Genomic DNA, 16,176 nt, shown 5'->3' with positions numbered 1-16,176 from the left:
GCCATACATGCTTTCATGTTAAATGATGTTTCCAGCAATTACTGCACTAACCTTATTACAGTGTTGTCAAATTACCTTGTTTGATTCATAGGCTTCCCTTAAACTGCATTTCTTCAGACCTGTAGCTTCTTGCTGATTTTTGTAAAATGTCAGTTAGATGAAATTTAATACTTTCGGGATATTCTTCTTTGGTATATCATGTTTTTAGGTTTAGGTCCTGTTGCCAGCACAGTTAATGCCTCCTTCCTCTCTAAAGTAGTTTCCTTCCTTGTCTGAATCTGAAAGTATATTTTACTAATAACAGGTAAAAAGAGCAGGCTCCTAGAGCAGGACCCTAGAAATAACACAAATTTCTTCTTTTAAATTTTTTCCAAAAAATAAGACAAAACAGAACCCTTTTTTCTCAGGTTCTTCCAACGCAAGGTCTACAAAAAAAAAAAAAAAAGGAACCACATCCTGCAATTTAGAGATATCAGGGCACTGATTGTGGCTTTCACTCAAAGCTTGCCTCTTTCATGTCTCAGTTAAGTTTATTTCTGTACATTCTTTCAGATTTTGTGCAGGTGCAAAGGTCCATCATAGAATCATAGGATAGTTTGGGTTGGAAGGGACCTTTAAAGGTTGTCTAGTCCAACCACCCTGCAGTGACCAGGGACATCTTCAACTAGATAAGGTTGCTCAGAGCCCCGTCCAACCTGACCTTGAATGTCTCTAGGGATGGGACCTCCGCAGCCTCTCTGGGCAACCTGTGCCAGTGTTTCACCACCCTCATTGTAAAAATTTTTTTCCTCATATCCAGTCTAAATCTACTCTCCTTTATTTTAAAACCATTACCCCTTTTCTTATCACAACAGGCCTTGCTACAGAGATTGCCCCCATCTTTCCTATAGTCCCCCTTCAAGTAGTGAAAGGCTGCAATAAGGTCTCCCTGCAGCCTTCTCTTCTCCAGGCTGAACAACCCCAACTCTTTCAGCCTGTCCTTGTAGGAGAGGTGCTCCAGCCCTCGGATCATTTTTGTGGCCCTCCTCTGGACCTGCTCCAATGGGTCCATGTCCTTTCTGTGCTGAGGGCTCCAAGCTGGACACAGCACTCCAGGTGGGGTCTCACCAGAGTGGAGCAGAGGGGTAGAATCACCTCCCTCAACCTGCTGGCCAGGCTGATTTTGATGCAGCCCAGGGTACAGTTGGCCTTCTGGGCTGCAAGTGCACATTGTTGGCTCATGTCCAGCTTTTCATACACCAGTACCCCCAAGTCATTCTCCGCAGGACTGCTCTCAATCCTTTCATCCCCCAGCCTCTATTGATACTGGGGGTTGCCCTGACCCAGGTGCAGGATCCCACACTTGGCCTTGTTGAACCTCATTAATTTCTCACAGGCGCATCTCTCCAGCTTGTCTAGGTCTCTTTGGATGACATCCCATCTTTCTGGTGTATCAGCTGCACTGCTCAGCTTGCTGTCATCAGCAAACTTGCTGAGGGTGCACTTGATCCCACTGTCTGTGTCACTGATGAAGATATTAAAAAGTACTAGTCCCAGTATGGACCCCTGAGGGACACCACTCGTCACTTATCTCCATCTGGACATTGAGCCATTGACCACTACCCTCTGGATGTGACCATCCAACCACTTCCTTATCCACTGAACAGTCCACCCATAAAATCCTTATCTCCCCCATCCATTCAGAACAGTTCAGTATGGTTTTTCATAGTCCAAGGGAGCCTCAGTTGACACATAGCTTGAATTGCTGGACATCAGAGATCACATTCTTGCTCTTACCTAACATGCTGATGCAAACTGGCCTTTCAGAAACTTTTCTTAAGTAGTTCACTACATGTCCAGTTCATTCTAATTGTTGGTATTGTTAATGAACTGGGAGAATCAACTGTTCAACTTTTCCAAAAGAGCAAGTGTTCTAGATGCATTCTGAACTCCAGTTGTGCGAAAGATTTTCTCCCAAAGGAAGAATATTCAAAATACTTGAGAATTTTTGCAGAATGTCTTCATACAGATGTTTTTTCTTTGCTGTGACTGTCTGTGGTAGTTCCATTGATGTACATTTCTTTAGTCCACTATATCCCAAAATTCTGATTCTTTAGCGAAAGTGAACATCCTTTATTTAGTGCCCTACCTGCTTTGTCCATGACAAGAGGCTATGATTTTGCCTTTCATTCAGCTACCCTCACAATCATTCATAGTGTCCCTGGTCTACAATGACTGTCATTAAGACGTCTGGAATACAGAGAAATCTGCATACTCTACCAACATACCAAGCTCAGGGCAGTGTAATAGGCATGCATCTGTGAATTTATATAGTATGTAATATTGCAAATAACGCCAAAGCCACACAGATCTTGAATCTACAAAGAAAAGTGAATCTGTTGGACCTTGTCCCGTCTGTATTCTGTGATGTAGGTAGAAGCATGGATTTTAGAATTAGCTAGAGTCATTAAAATAAGCTTTATTTAGTGTTTATATATACTTGTATAATTTTAATATATATTTACATTATATTATTTATTGCACATTACATGCTTATTACAGAACATTGTAACATAGAAACAGTTCATAATTCTTCCATGCAGGTCTTGCTCAACATGTCCTTCTGAGTGCATTTAGTTGTGATCAGCATGCCTTAATATAAGAATTTATTTATTAAGCAAATCATTTACTTTGAAATACTAAATTTTTAGTTCTAGCAGAAGGCCTATTATTTTTTGAACAAAAAATGTTACATTGATTGTGTGAGTAGCAATATTAAAAAGCTGCTACACTTAGTAACTATTGCATAGAAATGACATGTAATCAAGCTTTTAAGCCTAGAAGAGAGGAAACTGTACTGGCAGTAGGACTATGTGATTATCTCTTCCCCACTAAGCCTTCTGAAAGGATGGTAGATTAATCTGACACTTTTAAAATGTGTCAAATGTGTCACATTAAAAGGTGTCCTGGTTTCAGCTGGGATAGAGTTAATTGTCTTCCTAGTAGCTGATATAATGCTGTGTTTTGGATTTAGTATGAGAATACTGCTTACCACCCATTGACTGATGCCCAGCCAGTCCCCGAGCATCAATCGCTGCCCCCTGGCCAACACTCCCCAGTACATACTGAGCATGATGTCTTATGGTATGGAATATCCCTTTGGCCAGTTTGGATCAACTCTCTTGGCTGTGCCCCCTCCCAGCTTCTTGTGCACCCAGCAGAGCATGGGGAGCTGAAAAGCCCTTGGCTTAGTGTGAGCACTATTTGGCAACAACAGAAAAATCAGTGTGTTACCAACATTATTCTCATACTAAATCCAAAACACAGCATTATATCAGCTACTAGGAAGACAATTAACTCTATCCCAGCTGAAACCAGGACAAGAGGTGAAAGATTCTGAGCTTTCGGACCTGTCAAAGCTTAGAGGCATGAAAAAATTTCCAGGTAAGAAGTGTTTTCATGTGATAAAACATCAATATACAGTAGATGCAGAATGCAGATATCTTTGGAAATCAATGAAATCACTTAATTATTTATGTCTCTGCAGAAAGTGCATAGAGATTTATCTGTAGAGTTAAAAATGCCCTCTGGGGAGAAATACATCATCACCTTCCTCAGGATAAATCTGTAATCTGTAGCAGTCAATTCCTGATAAGTGAGATGTAGCCAGCCATATCAACAGGGAGCCAGCTCTCAATCTCTAAGCATAATACTCTTTCTACTTCAGTAAGTAGTGTGGCACAATAGGAACACATTTCTAGACTAAAACATTTGATGCTGAGGGCTGGATCCGCACAGTGTGTATATTTTGGGGGTTTTACTTCAGGTTGGTTGTAGTCTGATCCTTTGGGCTGAATGACTACCACCAGTTGGAGGACATTTGAGTTTCAGCTAAAAGGAAGTCTTGTTGGTTCTGAACAGCTTTGCAGTATGAACAGAGCAGTAAGTAGGGATCACTGGGAGTTTCCCTACAAAATGGACTCCTAACCCAAATGCAAATCACAGAATCACAGAATGTTTGAGGTTATTGGAAGGCACTTCTGGAGGTCATCTGGTCCAACCCCCTGCTCAAGCATGGCCACCTGGAACCAGTTGCCCAGGACTGTGTCCAGACAGCTTTTGAATATCTCTGAAGGAGACTCTGCCACCTTGCTGAGTACCCTCACAGTGAAAAAGTGTTTCCTGGTGTTCAGAGGGAACCTGCTGTGTTTCACTTTGTGCCCATTGCCTCTGGCCCTGTCACTGGGCACCATGGAGAAGAGCCTGACTCCATCTTCTTTGCACCTTCAGATACTTATACACATTGGTGAGATCCCCCCTGAGGCTCCTTTTCTGCAGGCTGGACAGTCCCAGCTCTCTCAACCTTCCCTCACAGAGGATGGTCCACTCAATTATTTTGGTGGGCCTTCATTGGACTCTCTCTAGTAAGTCCATGGCTCTCTTGTACTGGGGAGCCCAGAACTCCAGGTGTGGCCTCACCAGAGCTGAGTAGAGGGGAAGGATCACGTCCCTCCATGTGCTGGCAACCCTCCTAATGCAGCTAAAGATAACATTATCCTCCTTCGCCAAATGTAGATTAATCCACTGACTTTCTATTCACTTTTGCCCTTCCTCCTTGCATTCCCTGTTATGGTACCTGCATCGCGTACATTTTCAGCATGGCATTGCTGCTTCCCTTCTGCTTGGCATCACCAAGCATGGGGACAGGGCTGACTGACAGATGTGCTCCAAGGCTTCTCCAGCAGCCGTAGTCAGATGCCCAATCTATTCAGTCTACATCAATCTTATGACCCACATACAAATGGATGCTTGTCACAAGACCTTATATTGCCGTGTGTCGGTCAATTGAGCAGATGCACTTTCCCATCATTTGGCTGTAAGCAAGGGAATTTTCTCAGGGTTTCCAGCAGCCTTGAGAGTTCTGCAAAAGCTGGATGGCTTTTATGGGTTTATGTAATTGGTAGAAATCTGTAATTTGTTTGGAAAGAGCAGCTGATATCTCATAAGTTGCCTATTTTAATTCTTCCAACCTGGATAACCCAAACCCTAGTGATGGTACTTTCAAGATATTGGATTCCTTACGGTGTGGGGGGAGGGAGGGAAAGATTTGGTAGTACCAAAGGGATAAAGAGAATTGTGATGGCTATATGCAGTGAAAACAAGCAAAATGATTCATAATTAACCTCAGCAATAAATTATTTTAAACTGAGTTAAGATTTTAGAAATATAACTTACTATATATATATTGCATTAATTAAATGGTGGTCATTTCTAACAAATTTGCTTTACTTACATCAGTACAGTGCTGTGTGTTAGTACTACTTGTCTTTTTGCCATTGTCAAATGTTTGTTACATACAAAGGTAGTTACGTGCCAAGCAAATCTGACAACGCTTTGAAGAAGGGCAGAAATCTATCTTCATGTGCTTGACTGATTTGCCAGTGTATAGGATTTGATATTCTAATTTGATTGATTTTATATAAACTAAAATACAAGGCATTTAATTTGTTCTTTATTTTTAATGTGTTGTATGCTCAATTTTTTATTTTAATATATTTATAGCTGTTTAGTGTGACACATTTCTTTGAGGTAATTACTTCTGAAACTTGTTAAAACTGACGCTGAAAGGAGAGAGAGAAAAAACCCTACATAAAATACCAAATATATTGGCAAGTAGATGTGGAGTAGAGTAAATAAATAATAAAAAAAAAGTCTCATTGTTCAGTAGCATTAAACTACTGGAAAATTAAAGTTTAGCAGTTTCTGGACTCCTTCTCATTTCCAATGTATTTTCTGCACATTTTGTGGCAAGGATTTTGTCTAAAATATTTACTTTGTAAAAGCTGTGTTTTCTTTCTTTTCAGAGCACATTCAAATTTAAATCTGAGAGTGATATTCATCTGGCTGAGCACCATAAACAAGTGCTGTATGATGGGAAACTTGCAAGTAGCATTGCTTTTACTTACAATGCAAAGGCTACCGATGCTCAGCTATGCCTTGAATCCTCACCAAAGGAAAATCCTTCAATTTTTGTACACTCCCCCCATGCTCTTATGCTTCAGGTTTGTGCTACTAAATTGATGTTCTGTTAGCTCAACATATTTTGGATAATAAGAGGATTTGTGTGCTAGTGTAAGAGATTGTTATTTTGTATTATTTCAGCTCTTAATATACTTATCATTTGAACTGGACTTTCTTTGCTCACTTTCTAGAGAGAAAATTATTGTTTTCTTCACTAAGATTTAATTTGCACCCAATTCAGTGTTAAAGAGTCCCCAAGTTATGTTTGTAACTGTACTTTAAAATTAAGATGAACTGAGCTTTTTCCTTTTATTTATTTCATTTTTTAATTTAGGATGTGAAAGCTATCGTAACGCACTCCATTCACAGCGCAATTCATTCCATTGGAGGGATTCAAGTTCTTTTTCCTCTCTTTGCCCAGTTAGACAATCGGCAGCTGCATGACAGTCAGGTGGAAACAACAGTTTGGTAAGCTTCTTTCAAGCAAGATAAAAACTAAGTTAAGCTAAGAATATTCCCATTTTTGTTGTGGGCATGTTTGATTTGTTTTCTGTTTTAAATGCTGAGACTTACATTTTACCCTTGTTTCTTTGAAAATAATATTATTTTTTAAAAATAGTTTACTGTAGAGATGTGTAAATTGTATTAATCTGATGAGATTCCAGATGGAACTGGCATAAAATTGGTTGGATTACATACAAATTCAAAATAGTCTAGAGTCTTTAAGGGTAGTTTTATGACAGTTCTTGCAACTTCTAAAAGAAACCAATATGCTTTTACTTGATAATTTAATGTTGTTTACTTTCTCAAAGTCTGTGTATTTGAATTCATATTTAATAAAATTCAAAATTAACGGAAGATACCTCCTTCCATATTAATACATGGTCAGAAAGTCATAGAGTTATGATCAGTTATTTTGTGGAAATATTACAATTGCAGCAGTGACCGGGACACACCAGGAGAGGTTTAAACAGGGACAGGTGAAGTCTCTGCTCTGATACTATGGAATTAATCCCTAGGTTGAAAAGCCTGCACAGAAGTTAGATGAATGCTTCTGTGTCTAGCCTGCAAAGGACTGCTTAAGAGTCTGTTATTACCTACGCTGACTTGTTCAGAGATAGCTCAGCTGTAGTTATTTTTGCAAAGAAGGTCTCTTTTTCCCTGCTTGGCAGGGCAGGCTCCTATTCTAGTGGCAACACAAGATGTCTAAACTTGTCAGAACAAAGCCTAATCCTTTGGAGGTAACAAAATTGAAAAGGTAATGCTGAAGAACTGGTACGGTGTTTCCCTGTAGGATGGTATGTAACCAAAACCTGCTAGAAAGCAGTGTTTAGGGGCAGCATAAGCTGACTATTGGATTTGAATAAATTTATAAAATTGGTGCATAATTCAGAGTACATGGCTTGGAATTATTATTCCTGCTTGGAATACCCCGCTATTAATTATTCTGGATATTTTCTTTTGCTTTAGATATTTTGGTAATAAATTAGTTAACTGAAAAATAATTAAATAATTGTAAAATTGCTGACAGTTTTGAAAAAATTCAACTGGAAGTGATACATTGGTATAATTTCTCATGAAAGATCACTTGTCTTAGTCTAATTTAAGAAATTCATAAATTTGGTGAAGCTTTGTCAGTCATCTGTTTTCCCCTTTGGTAACTCAAATATTTGTAGCTAAGATGGCTGCTGGTTTCTGTTTGTTTCTGTAGTGTGAAACATTAATGCATTTAATGAGAATATTGTAGTGCAATGTTAAAAGTAATACCACACTCAAAAATAATGAATTCTACTTCCAAGCAGTATAGTGGTGCAACTTGTTTAACTCAATGTCAAAGACAGGAAAGCTGGTTGTTTATTGGCTCATGTGCGATATTTACTTTTTGTAGTCTGTTTTCCAGTATGTACTTTACATTGAAGTATTATGAAGTAAGGAGAATAGAAAAAAAAAAACAAAACCAGAAAGCTTGGTTTGAAATAAATTTGGAAAAAAAATTCCCTGTATGTTTTTATTTACTGGCACAGCAGTAGGCAAAAATGCTTTATTCCAATTTAAGGAAGATTATGTGTGTATGTGCCCACACATGTAAATAAAATATAAGTTAAATTCATGAATGAGCTAAGTCTGTAATAAATGATAAAGCAGTAACTAGGTCTGTTTAAAAATTGAGAGCTAATATAATGTAAGTTTTATAAGTCGAGATAAAGAGTAATTCTTCCTAAGTGTGTGGTCTTTCCAGTGAGTGAGAACATTCATAAAGTTCAATTTAAAATGTACAGAACATTTCTGGAGTTAGTTGAACTGTAAGTAGGAAAAAAAAGTTGTTCTTGAATAAATCAATGCATTTCTTCTGTAATTAAATTATATTCTGAAGAGATATCTGTAATTCATTATGCTGTATGACTGTACAAATGCATAATACAAAAATATGTGATCCTAACTCGAGAACATATTCAAAATATTTTTAAGCAAATGGCTGCTTGATGAGATGTAACTTAAATGTTGAATTACCATGGGTTTGGTGTATGTGCATTATTTTCTTATATTTAATTTAATAGGATGTAGATATTGAGAAAAATAATAGTTTAAGTAAAGTAGGCAAATAAAGGAATAAAAGATTTCTGGGGGCAAAGAAATGAGATAATGGGGAAAGGAGGCTAAACATGAAAATCAGGGTTACGTTTAAGATTTATTTGTGGAGTGGACTAATGGAAAAAGTATACTTACTGAGTCCTTTCCTTTTCCCGCCTTGTTTCTTAGACTCTTCTCTATTTGTTCATTTCTAAAATGCAGTTGTTGAACTGTATCTGATACTTGTTTATTCCCTTCTAAATTGTTTATTCCCTTCTATGAAAATCTACAACAGTAACAGAGGGCTGCAGAACTCCTTTCTGAAAAGTGTGGGCAGTCAGCCATTACAATATGTGTATTTTTATAAGCAGATAATCTTTATGCTGCTTTGCCAAAACGAAACAAAACAAAACAAAAAAAGAGATCCAGATGATGCTTGATGACCGTGGTGACAGTAGACGGTTTTGTCTGTAATGGTTTACTATGGCTGAAGAATTTCTTTCTGGTGGCCACCCTGGGGGGACTCAGAAGTTGTCCCTTGAATTGCTGTGCTGCCTTTTGTCTTAATGTGTTCCTGGGCAGTGGAAAGTATAAATAGGTCGATATCCCAGTGTGAGTGTCTGAGGTTTCCAGACTACTTTTCTGAATCCTTCTCACCTCCTTCTCTCCTGCACATATTAAAATCTGTTTAATAAGGTCAAGGTTCTGATTTTTTTTTTTAACATTAGAAGGGTTTTGTTACCAGGACCATGAGGGAACACCTTGTTTTTTAATTGTCTTGATCCACTTATAATTTTAATCTTTTTTAAATTAATAAATTAATTGTAAATAAAAATTTAAAGAAGGGCAATATGAATATAGCAACTTCGTGGTTTAATGGTATCTGTAAATGTTCTCTATTTCTGTAATATGTATGTCCCTGTGTGCCTTATGTACATCTTCCATGAAACCAAGTATTGAAATAACCTACAATTCTGCTTTTGAAGCACTGTAGAGATTCTTATGCTCTTATACACTGAAATTAAAAGAAGGGAAACTGAGCTCATTTCTCAAGGATGTTTTCTTAGATTAAGTGGGGCACCTGCTCTTCAGGAGAGTGGTCCCTCAACTTGAATGCCAAGACTGCTACTTTTCATCCTGCTTTTCAGTACCCTGATTAGAATAGAAAATGTAGCAGTTTAGGTCAATAAGGTGTTTATGTAATAAAAAGAAGTATAGAGTGCTTTTTTCTGTTAGGTTATTGTTGTTGTTACCTTTGATTATACTGTATATGGGTAATATAGGAAGGACTTGCTTTGTTCACTTGTGGTCTCTTGTGTATTCATTTGGGTCTGCTGAGCACTGACACACAGACTGATCCGGACAAGGTATTGGGTGCGCAGTCTTTGGCACTGACCCAATTCCATCACAGAATAAATAACAAGTGTCAATTCAGATGAGATTGTTGTTTTGGACTGCACCATATTGGGAAAATATTTGAAAGCACAAGGAGCTGTAACTGTTTGCTTAAATAGATGAAGACATTCCAAGAATTCTGTTATTTACTGGTTCTAGAAGTTACTAACTGGATTTGCTAGATCGCATACACCATACAATAAAAATTAAAAATATTGTTACTGTTTATCATACTAAATAAATTCAACGCCACATTAACTTTCTTAAAGGTGATATATGCACCCACCTAAAATTGTAGTAAAGTAAACGTAGGCACCTTTCTAGTCAGTTTTATTACTTACATTATTTTTACTCTTTAATATAGGTAGCCCTGTTACAGAGTATATTGCCCACCTATTGTGAGTAAGTCAGTGAGTGGAAACATTGGTGAGGGGAGAAGCAATAATATTTCAACTCATGTTCTTCATCTTTTCCTGTAAATGTTTGTGTGTTTTGCTTTGATCAACTAATATCTTGTACACATTTTTTTTAGTTCTTCTAATATTCAGATAATGACTTATTTGGTTCCTGTCTTAACTAGTTGTGTTGCTGCTTCTGCTTTTTGATGGATAGGTTGACAGGAAATAGAAACTTAAAGTAATTAAGGTAAATATTTCAGAGAAAATATCATGGGAAAGAGTAGACCAGAGAAATTTATCCATATGGTGATTTAAAAAAATAATAACAAAAAAACCCAAGACATATTTCACTTTTATCCTAGTGGTGCAAATTCCTGACTTCTAGGGTTTTCTTTATTACTCCAAAGCCTTTTTCATCTGAGTTTGCTTGAATATATAACTGATGTTCTTAATAGGATGCTTCATTTCTAAGTGAAGTCACAGAAACTCATTTCATAAGTATAGTTCATCTAAATTGTCCTGTACTTTAGTTCCACAAAACAGTAATTATTGTTTGCTTAGTGGAACTACCGATCAATTTACACTTCAACAAAGGAGGCTCTTCCTTTTCCGTTATTGCCATAGCATAGGAATTTTGAACCCGGGGATTTCCACTGTAAGCTTTTTATGTGTAATATGAAAAGGTTCTTTAAAATTCCCATAGATATAAATGGGCTGTGTAAATGGAATACTTTTTCATGTGTGTCACTGTTCGTATTTTTAATGAAGAAGAAAGTATCATATTTTGGAATTTTGAAGACTTATCTATAGAAGTGTTGTTTTTGTGAATCTGTAGTATATTTTTTATTTAAGAAGCAACATTGCATGACTGTTGACTGAAGATTGATGGCAGAAACATTGTTATGTTAAAACATTGTAACTTCACAGTGGACATCATAACAATAACTGAATTATAAAGGTAGGGATTTCACAAATATAATAAATATGTATAGACATGAAAGCATCCTCAGGAACATCTTCCAGTCAGGCAGTGTATGCTGTGAACACCAATTCTCTGTACCTTTTATTTATCAGAAAAAAAGTTTTGTTGTTTTTTTTTTTTTTAAGTCTTCAGAAGGGACGTGTATGTTTGAGGGGAAAATCAGGCAATACTGTTACAATGTAACTAATCTTCAGTTTTTCCCGAACAGTATTCCAGAGACTTACTGTCTCTATGGTACACTAATTATAGCATAAGCAGTGTCATAACCATTGGAAATACAGCATCTTCATGTTTTGGTTTGCAACCTTTTTCTGCTGCTTCTAAATAATGGAAAACTGCTGGACAAATATTGTCGTGAAATTAATTATATTTTTAGTAGAAATCATAATACTGTCTGATTTAGTGTTGGTTGACATATATACTTTCATTATGTATCTGTACCTTAGCTGCACTGCAGACAAACTGATCTGTTCTAGGCAGGGTATGGTATAGAGGAGATGTAGGAATGGGCTGAGGTATCCTTTATATTTGCCTTTGTATCTAGGGGAGTTGAAAATAGGCAAGAATGGAGAGAAATTTTGTGTGGCAGTGCACAGAATTTTGCAAGTTTAATGTGAGCCCTGCAGCAATCTGATGCATTTTAGTTACTGGTAAGTTTGTTAAATTCTGTTTGAAAAATTGTTCATCTTAGAAGACAGTCTCATAATCAACATAATTTCCCCTGTGTCAACAGCAGCCTTTTTAAAAGCATAATTTTGGCAACCTGGTTCTGCTGATAAAATTTTTAAACTTAAAATCTTCAGGTTTTATTTTTTTTCAGCTGCCAAGCTGATTACATAAATTGACTCTCCTTAGAAATATTTTAGAATTTCTGGATACAATCTTCGAAATTAGGCAGCCAATTCTCTAGAAGAATAAATTCTTAGAATGTAATATTGAGGAGAAAAGATCCATTATGTCAGTATGGATTATTTTTTTTTTAATAAATATATACACACACACGCACACACACTTAAATGTTTCCTTGAGGTAAGTCTGAACATGTGGGGAAAGAGAAGTTTTGAAGAGGTTGGGAAAGCTTATCTGAGAATTGTTAACTGTTGGGTCATTTCAGGCAGATTTGAATGCTCTCTAGGCTGAATTATATAAGATAGAGAGCATAATATGTAAAAACAGTGTTTTGTGCAACAGCTGTTATTTAGTTCAGCTCCCTCCCTCCTCCAAAAAAGAAGTTCCACCTGAAACAAGTGTAAGCAAGACTTCTGGAAAAAGATCAGACTAAGCATGTAATCTGTTTTCTGTCTGTCTCTGATCGTCATCTGCAGGTAGTAACACCTTCAGTACTGTACATGCAGTGAGAATTTAAAAACACTTCCATTTGATTTTACCATTCTTCTATCAGTGAAAATATTACAGATTTTTTAATTACTTCATTTCCTGCATAATGATGTGGACAACCTGCTAGTTACATTTAATTATGGTGCTAATTTTCATCAATACTGTGGTCCTATATAGTATTCACCTCAAACTTCATTGTGCCTCTATGTGACTGCCAGGTCATTCTCCTTAACTGCTGCTGGTTTTTTGGTATGTGGAAATTTTTTATGTGCTTGAGGGTGTAAAGTGTAATGATGCATTCATGGGTGCTATCCCAAGATTTGAACTACTATATACTACAGTCAACTCTTATTATTTATGGTGGCAATCTTGGATAATGCAGAAGGATTAGAAGCAAGAGTTACTGCCTGCAGACCTGAGCTGACTCTGCAGAGCTGGCTTGTGGTGTTTTTATGTGTCTGGTTCGATAGAGGTTAAAAGCCATTTTGGACTTAGAAAAAGGCATAGCTCATTCACAAAAGTATTGGCTGAACTAATACATTTTCCTGGAACTAGAATAATTGGCATTACTTTGTAGTGACAGCTAAGCTAGCTCTTTGCAGAGCTAATGTGGGCAGGCAGGTTCAGCCGTACCCTGCATAAAGATGGTTAATGTCTAAAAGGTGATATTTGGGCTCTATCTGCATCTGAATTAATAAACTTTGTTGATTCAGTCTTTCTTGCATTGAACCAGCTTGTAATTTTCAGTGTCTCTGGCATGGTTAAATATTAACTGGCCACTGACTATTTCTGAGTTGACTAGTGTGTTTTATGCATACTTAAAAAGAAGGAAAGAGAAAAAAATCTTCATTGTTAGGGTGTCAGTGTGTCTCATAACTTGTATTCTGAGTCCTATCAGAATTTCTAACAATTGCATAGAGACTGTGTTAATATGAGATAAGAATTACTCCAGCCCATGTATGTACATCGAAGCTCATAGAATGGACAAATAAACTGCAATACAAAGAAAAGGGCTTATAAATTGCTCATAGAATTGGAAGTAGAACCTATTAATCTTAAGTCTGGTGCCATGCTCATGGTACAACAATCTTTTAAATCCATTTTAAGAATATCTTTTTACTTTTCAGTATAATATTAATAGTATATATTATTGTCATTTAGGTCCTAGTCCTGCAAAGATGTATGCATCTTTGTGCATGCATCTCTAACTTTGTGCATAGTGGGTTGTCCTCCTAGGTCGTAAGGTTACTCCTAAAGGATGATAGTAAACACCACCTATGTGGAAGTTATGTGACCTAGTCAATTAAAAAAAAAAATTTAAGGGTTTCTGAATATAAATCTTCAAACCCTTCACATGAGCTTCTTGTGGATTGTCATGTAGTAAAAATGATGAGTATCTTATTACATGACAAATGCAACAGAAACTTTCAGTCGGGGTAAAAAAAAATTGATGCATACAACCTGGTTTGAAACTGATGTGACAGCTTGACAGGCTGTTTTGATAAAAGCTTTGGAGTACTGTAAATGGATATTATCTGTGTTCTTTTACTGCTGACACTCTGTGGAGCATTCTGTATGTGATTTTAGACTGATTATTGTGACCATTCAACAATGAAGCAAGACAAGGCACTATTTCATGTTCACAGCGTGTACTTTGCCTACATTGTGTACTTTTCGCACGGCAGCCTTGCTCACCAAATAGAATAAATATTGTTTTCCTCAGTGCCTTGATTATTTTTTTGCACTGGCATGGATTAACCAATCTCAACATTTATTTCAAAGTAAGAGATTGTATTTGGAGCGCAAGTGAACCTTTAGCTGACTACATACTGTAAGTAAAGTTGAAATTTACAAAAAGCAGGTTGAACATTACCTTTAATTCGCTTTTTCATAGCTGCAAAAGCCACAGTTTTCACCTTTGCCTGTGCCCACTACCTGTGTGAAAACCTTTATAGTTGCAAATATTTGTCAGTACAGCTAGGAATTGTTATACCTTTTTTATTTTTAGAAAAGGAATAATGACTTTGTGTGCATTGTATATGCAGTATAATGCATTCTCTTATCTCCCCTTTTGATATATTTGAAAAATAATTTAAAATATTTCTCTTTCATAATTTTTTTTCTTTCTCCCTTTCTTCTGGGTTTTTTCAGCAACAGATGAGTGTATTTTTGTTCCCTCTCATCACCCAACAGTCAATTGTCATTTTTCTTCCACAGTGCCTTGATCTGTCATACGTTTCTGCTGTTGGTTTTCATAACATAGTTTCACTTTCTTGCCATGTCTGTCCCCTGAAGTCTTTCATATCTCTTCTGTTTCTACACAGTAACCTTTTCTGAACACTTTTTTCCCCCTCCCTGTGCTTTCTGGACACCTCACCTACAGATACTGCTGGGATGGGCTGCTGGTTGATTTGCTTGTGGCCTCTGGAGTCTCTCTGTGCTTTCCTAACTGGATGAAAGTGATTCTCAGCCTTTATTTTGTCAGGCCTAGATATTATTCTCATGTTTGGTCTGGAGAAAGTATGAAGGAAGCTCTTCACCCTGCTGTTGTTCCATTGTGGTTCATGGTGGGCATCATTGCCCACATGCATGTTCAGCCATTTTATGCCTCATTTCTGTGGTAGTAGTGACTCTAAGGACTGAAAATATGGAATGACGATATGCCTAGGCACTGCATATGTTGCTGTATAGCATAGTTAGTCTGGATGGTAAAATGGTTGACACGGCCCCTGCCTGCATTGTTTGAGCACTGTCAGCTGGATCCCAACCATCATGTCCTGCCTCTTCCAACTGCAAAACCTTTGGTTAGAAATGCAAGTTGCAGGACTGGATATTTAAAACGTGGGTTAGTCCTGGTCAAATCAGGAGAGCTGACAAAATGATTTTGCACTTCTGTTTGAGTATGAACTCCCACTCCTACCGTTGTAATATGAGAACAAACATTGGGAAAATTTGTCAGAAAAAGTAAGATTTGTATTCTTTCAAGGAATTGTTCACCACTTTAAACCTGTTTCTGTTCACATAGTAGCTGGTGGATATTGAGAATGTAACAGATTGATTTTTCTACATTTGTAATCTGAAAAAATGCTTGTTCTTTACATGCAGTGCTACCCTACTGGCTTTCCTGGTTGAACTTCTTAAGAGTTCAGTAGCCATGCAAGAACAAATGCTTGGTGGAAAAGGCTTTCTAGTCATTGGCTACCTCCTTGAAAAGGTATGTTTGGAGGGGTTTCTTATCTTTGTTCTTAGTATTTCTACTGTCATTATGGTATTTGCAATCCCTTAGCTCAGAGGACTGGTGGAATAAAATATATCTGTGGTATGAGATATTTTTGATTTGTAATAATAAGAAGTTGTCTACAGGACTCTCTTCATCTTCCTTTTCCTCTGATATGCCAATATTCAAAGAATCAGTTTTCTGGGGTTTATGCTGTTTGTCTTATTCATGCTTTTACTTTAGATCTGTTTGTGAATCATTTTAATGTATTTTCA

General features: G+C 37.1%; 1 protein-coding gene across 7 annotated transcripts in view; it reads left to right on the top strand.

Moving 5' to 3' along the window:
- Positions 1–16,176, top strand: part of NBEA (neurobeachin) — a 505,018-nt gene that overhangs the window by 123,688 nt on the left and 365,154 nt on the right. For all 7 annotated transcript variants that reach the window (XM_064441021.1, XM_064441019.1, XM_064441015.1 and 4 more), the window contains exons 9-11: positions 5,844–6,041; positions 6,335–6,468; positions 15,790–15,898. In XM_064441021.1, the coding sequence (XP_064297091.1) occupies positions 5,844–6,041; positions 6,335–6,468; positions 15,790–15,898 (441 nt within the window). The remainder of the gene's footprint in view (positions 1–5,843; positions 6,042–6,334; positions 6,469–15,789; positions 15,899–16,176) is intronic.

This window comes from Phalacrocorax carbo, chromosome 1, assembly GCF_963921805.1.
Source record: "Phalacrocorax carbo chromosome 1, bPhaCar2.1, whole genome shotgun sequence".
NCBI classification, from domain to species: Eukaryota; Metazoa; Chordata; class Aves; order Suliformes; family Phalacrocoracidae; genus Phalacrocorax; species Phalacrocorax carbo.
This window is presented reverse-complemented; position numbering and strand designations above follow the sequence as displayed.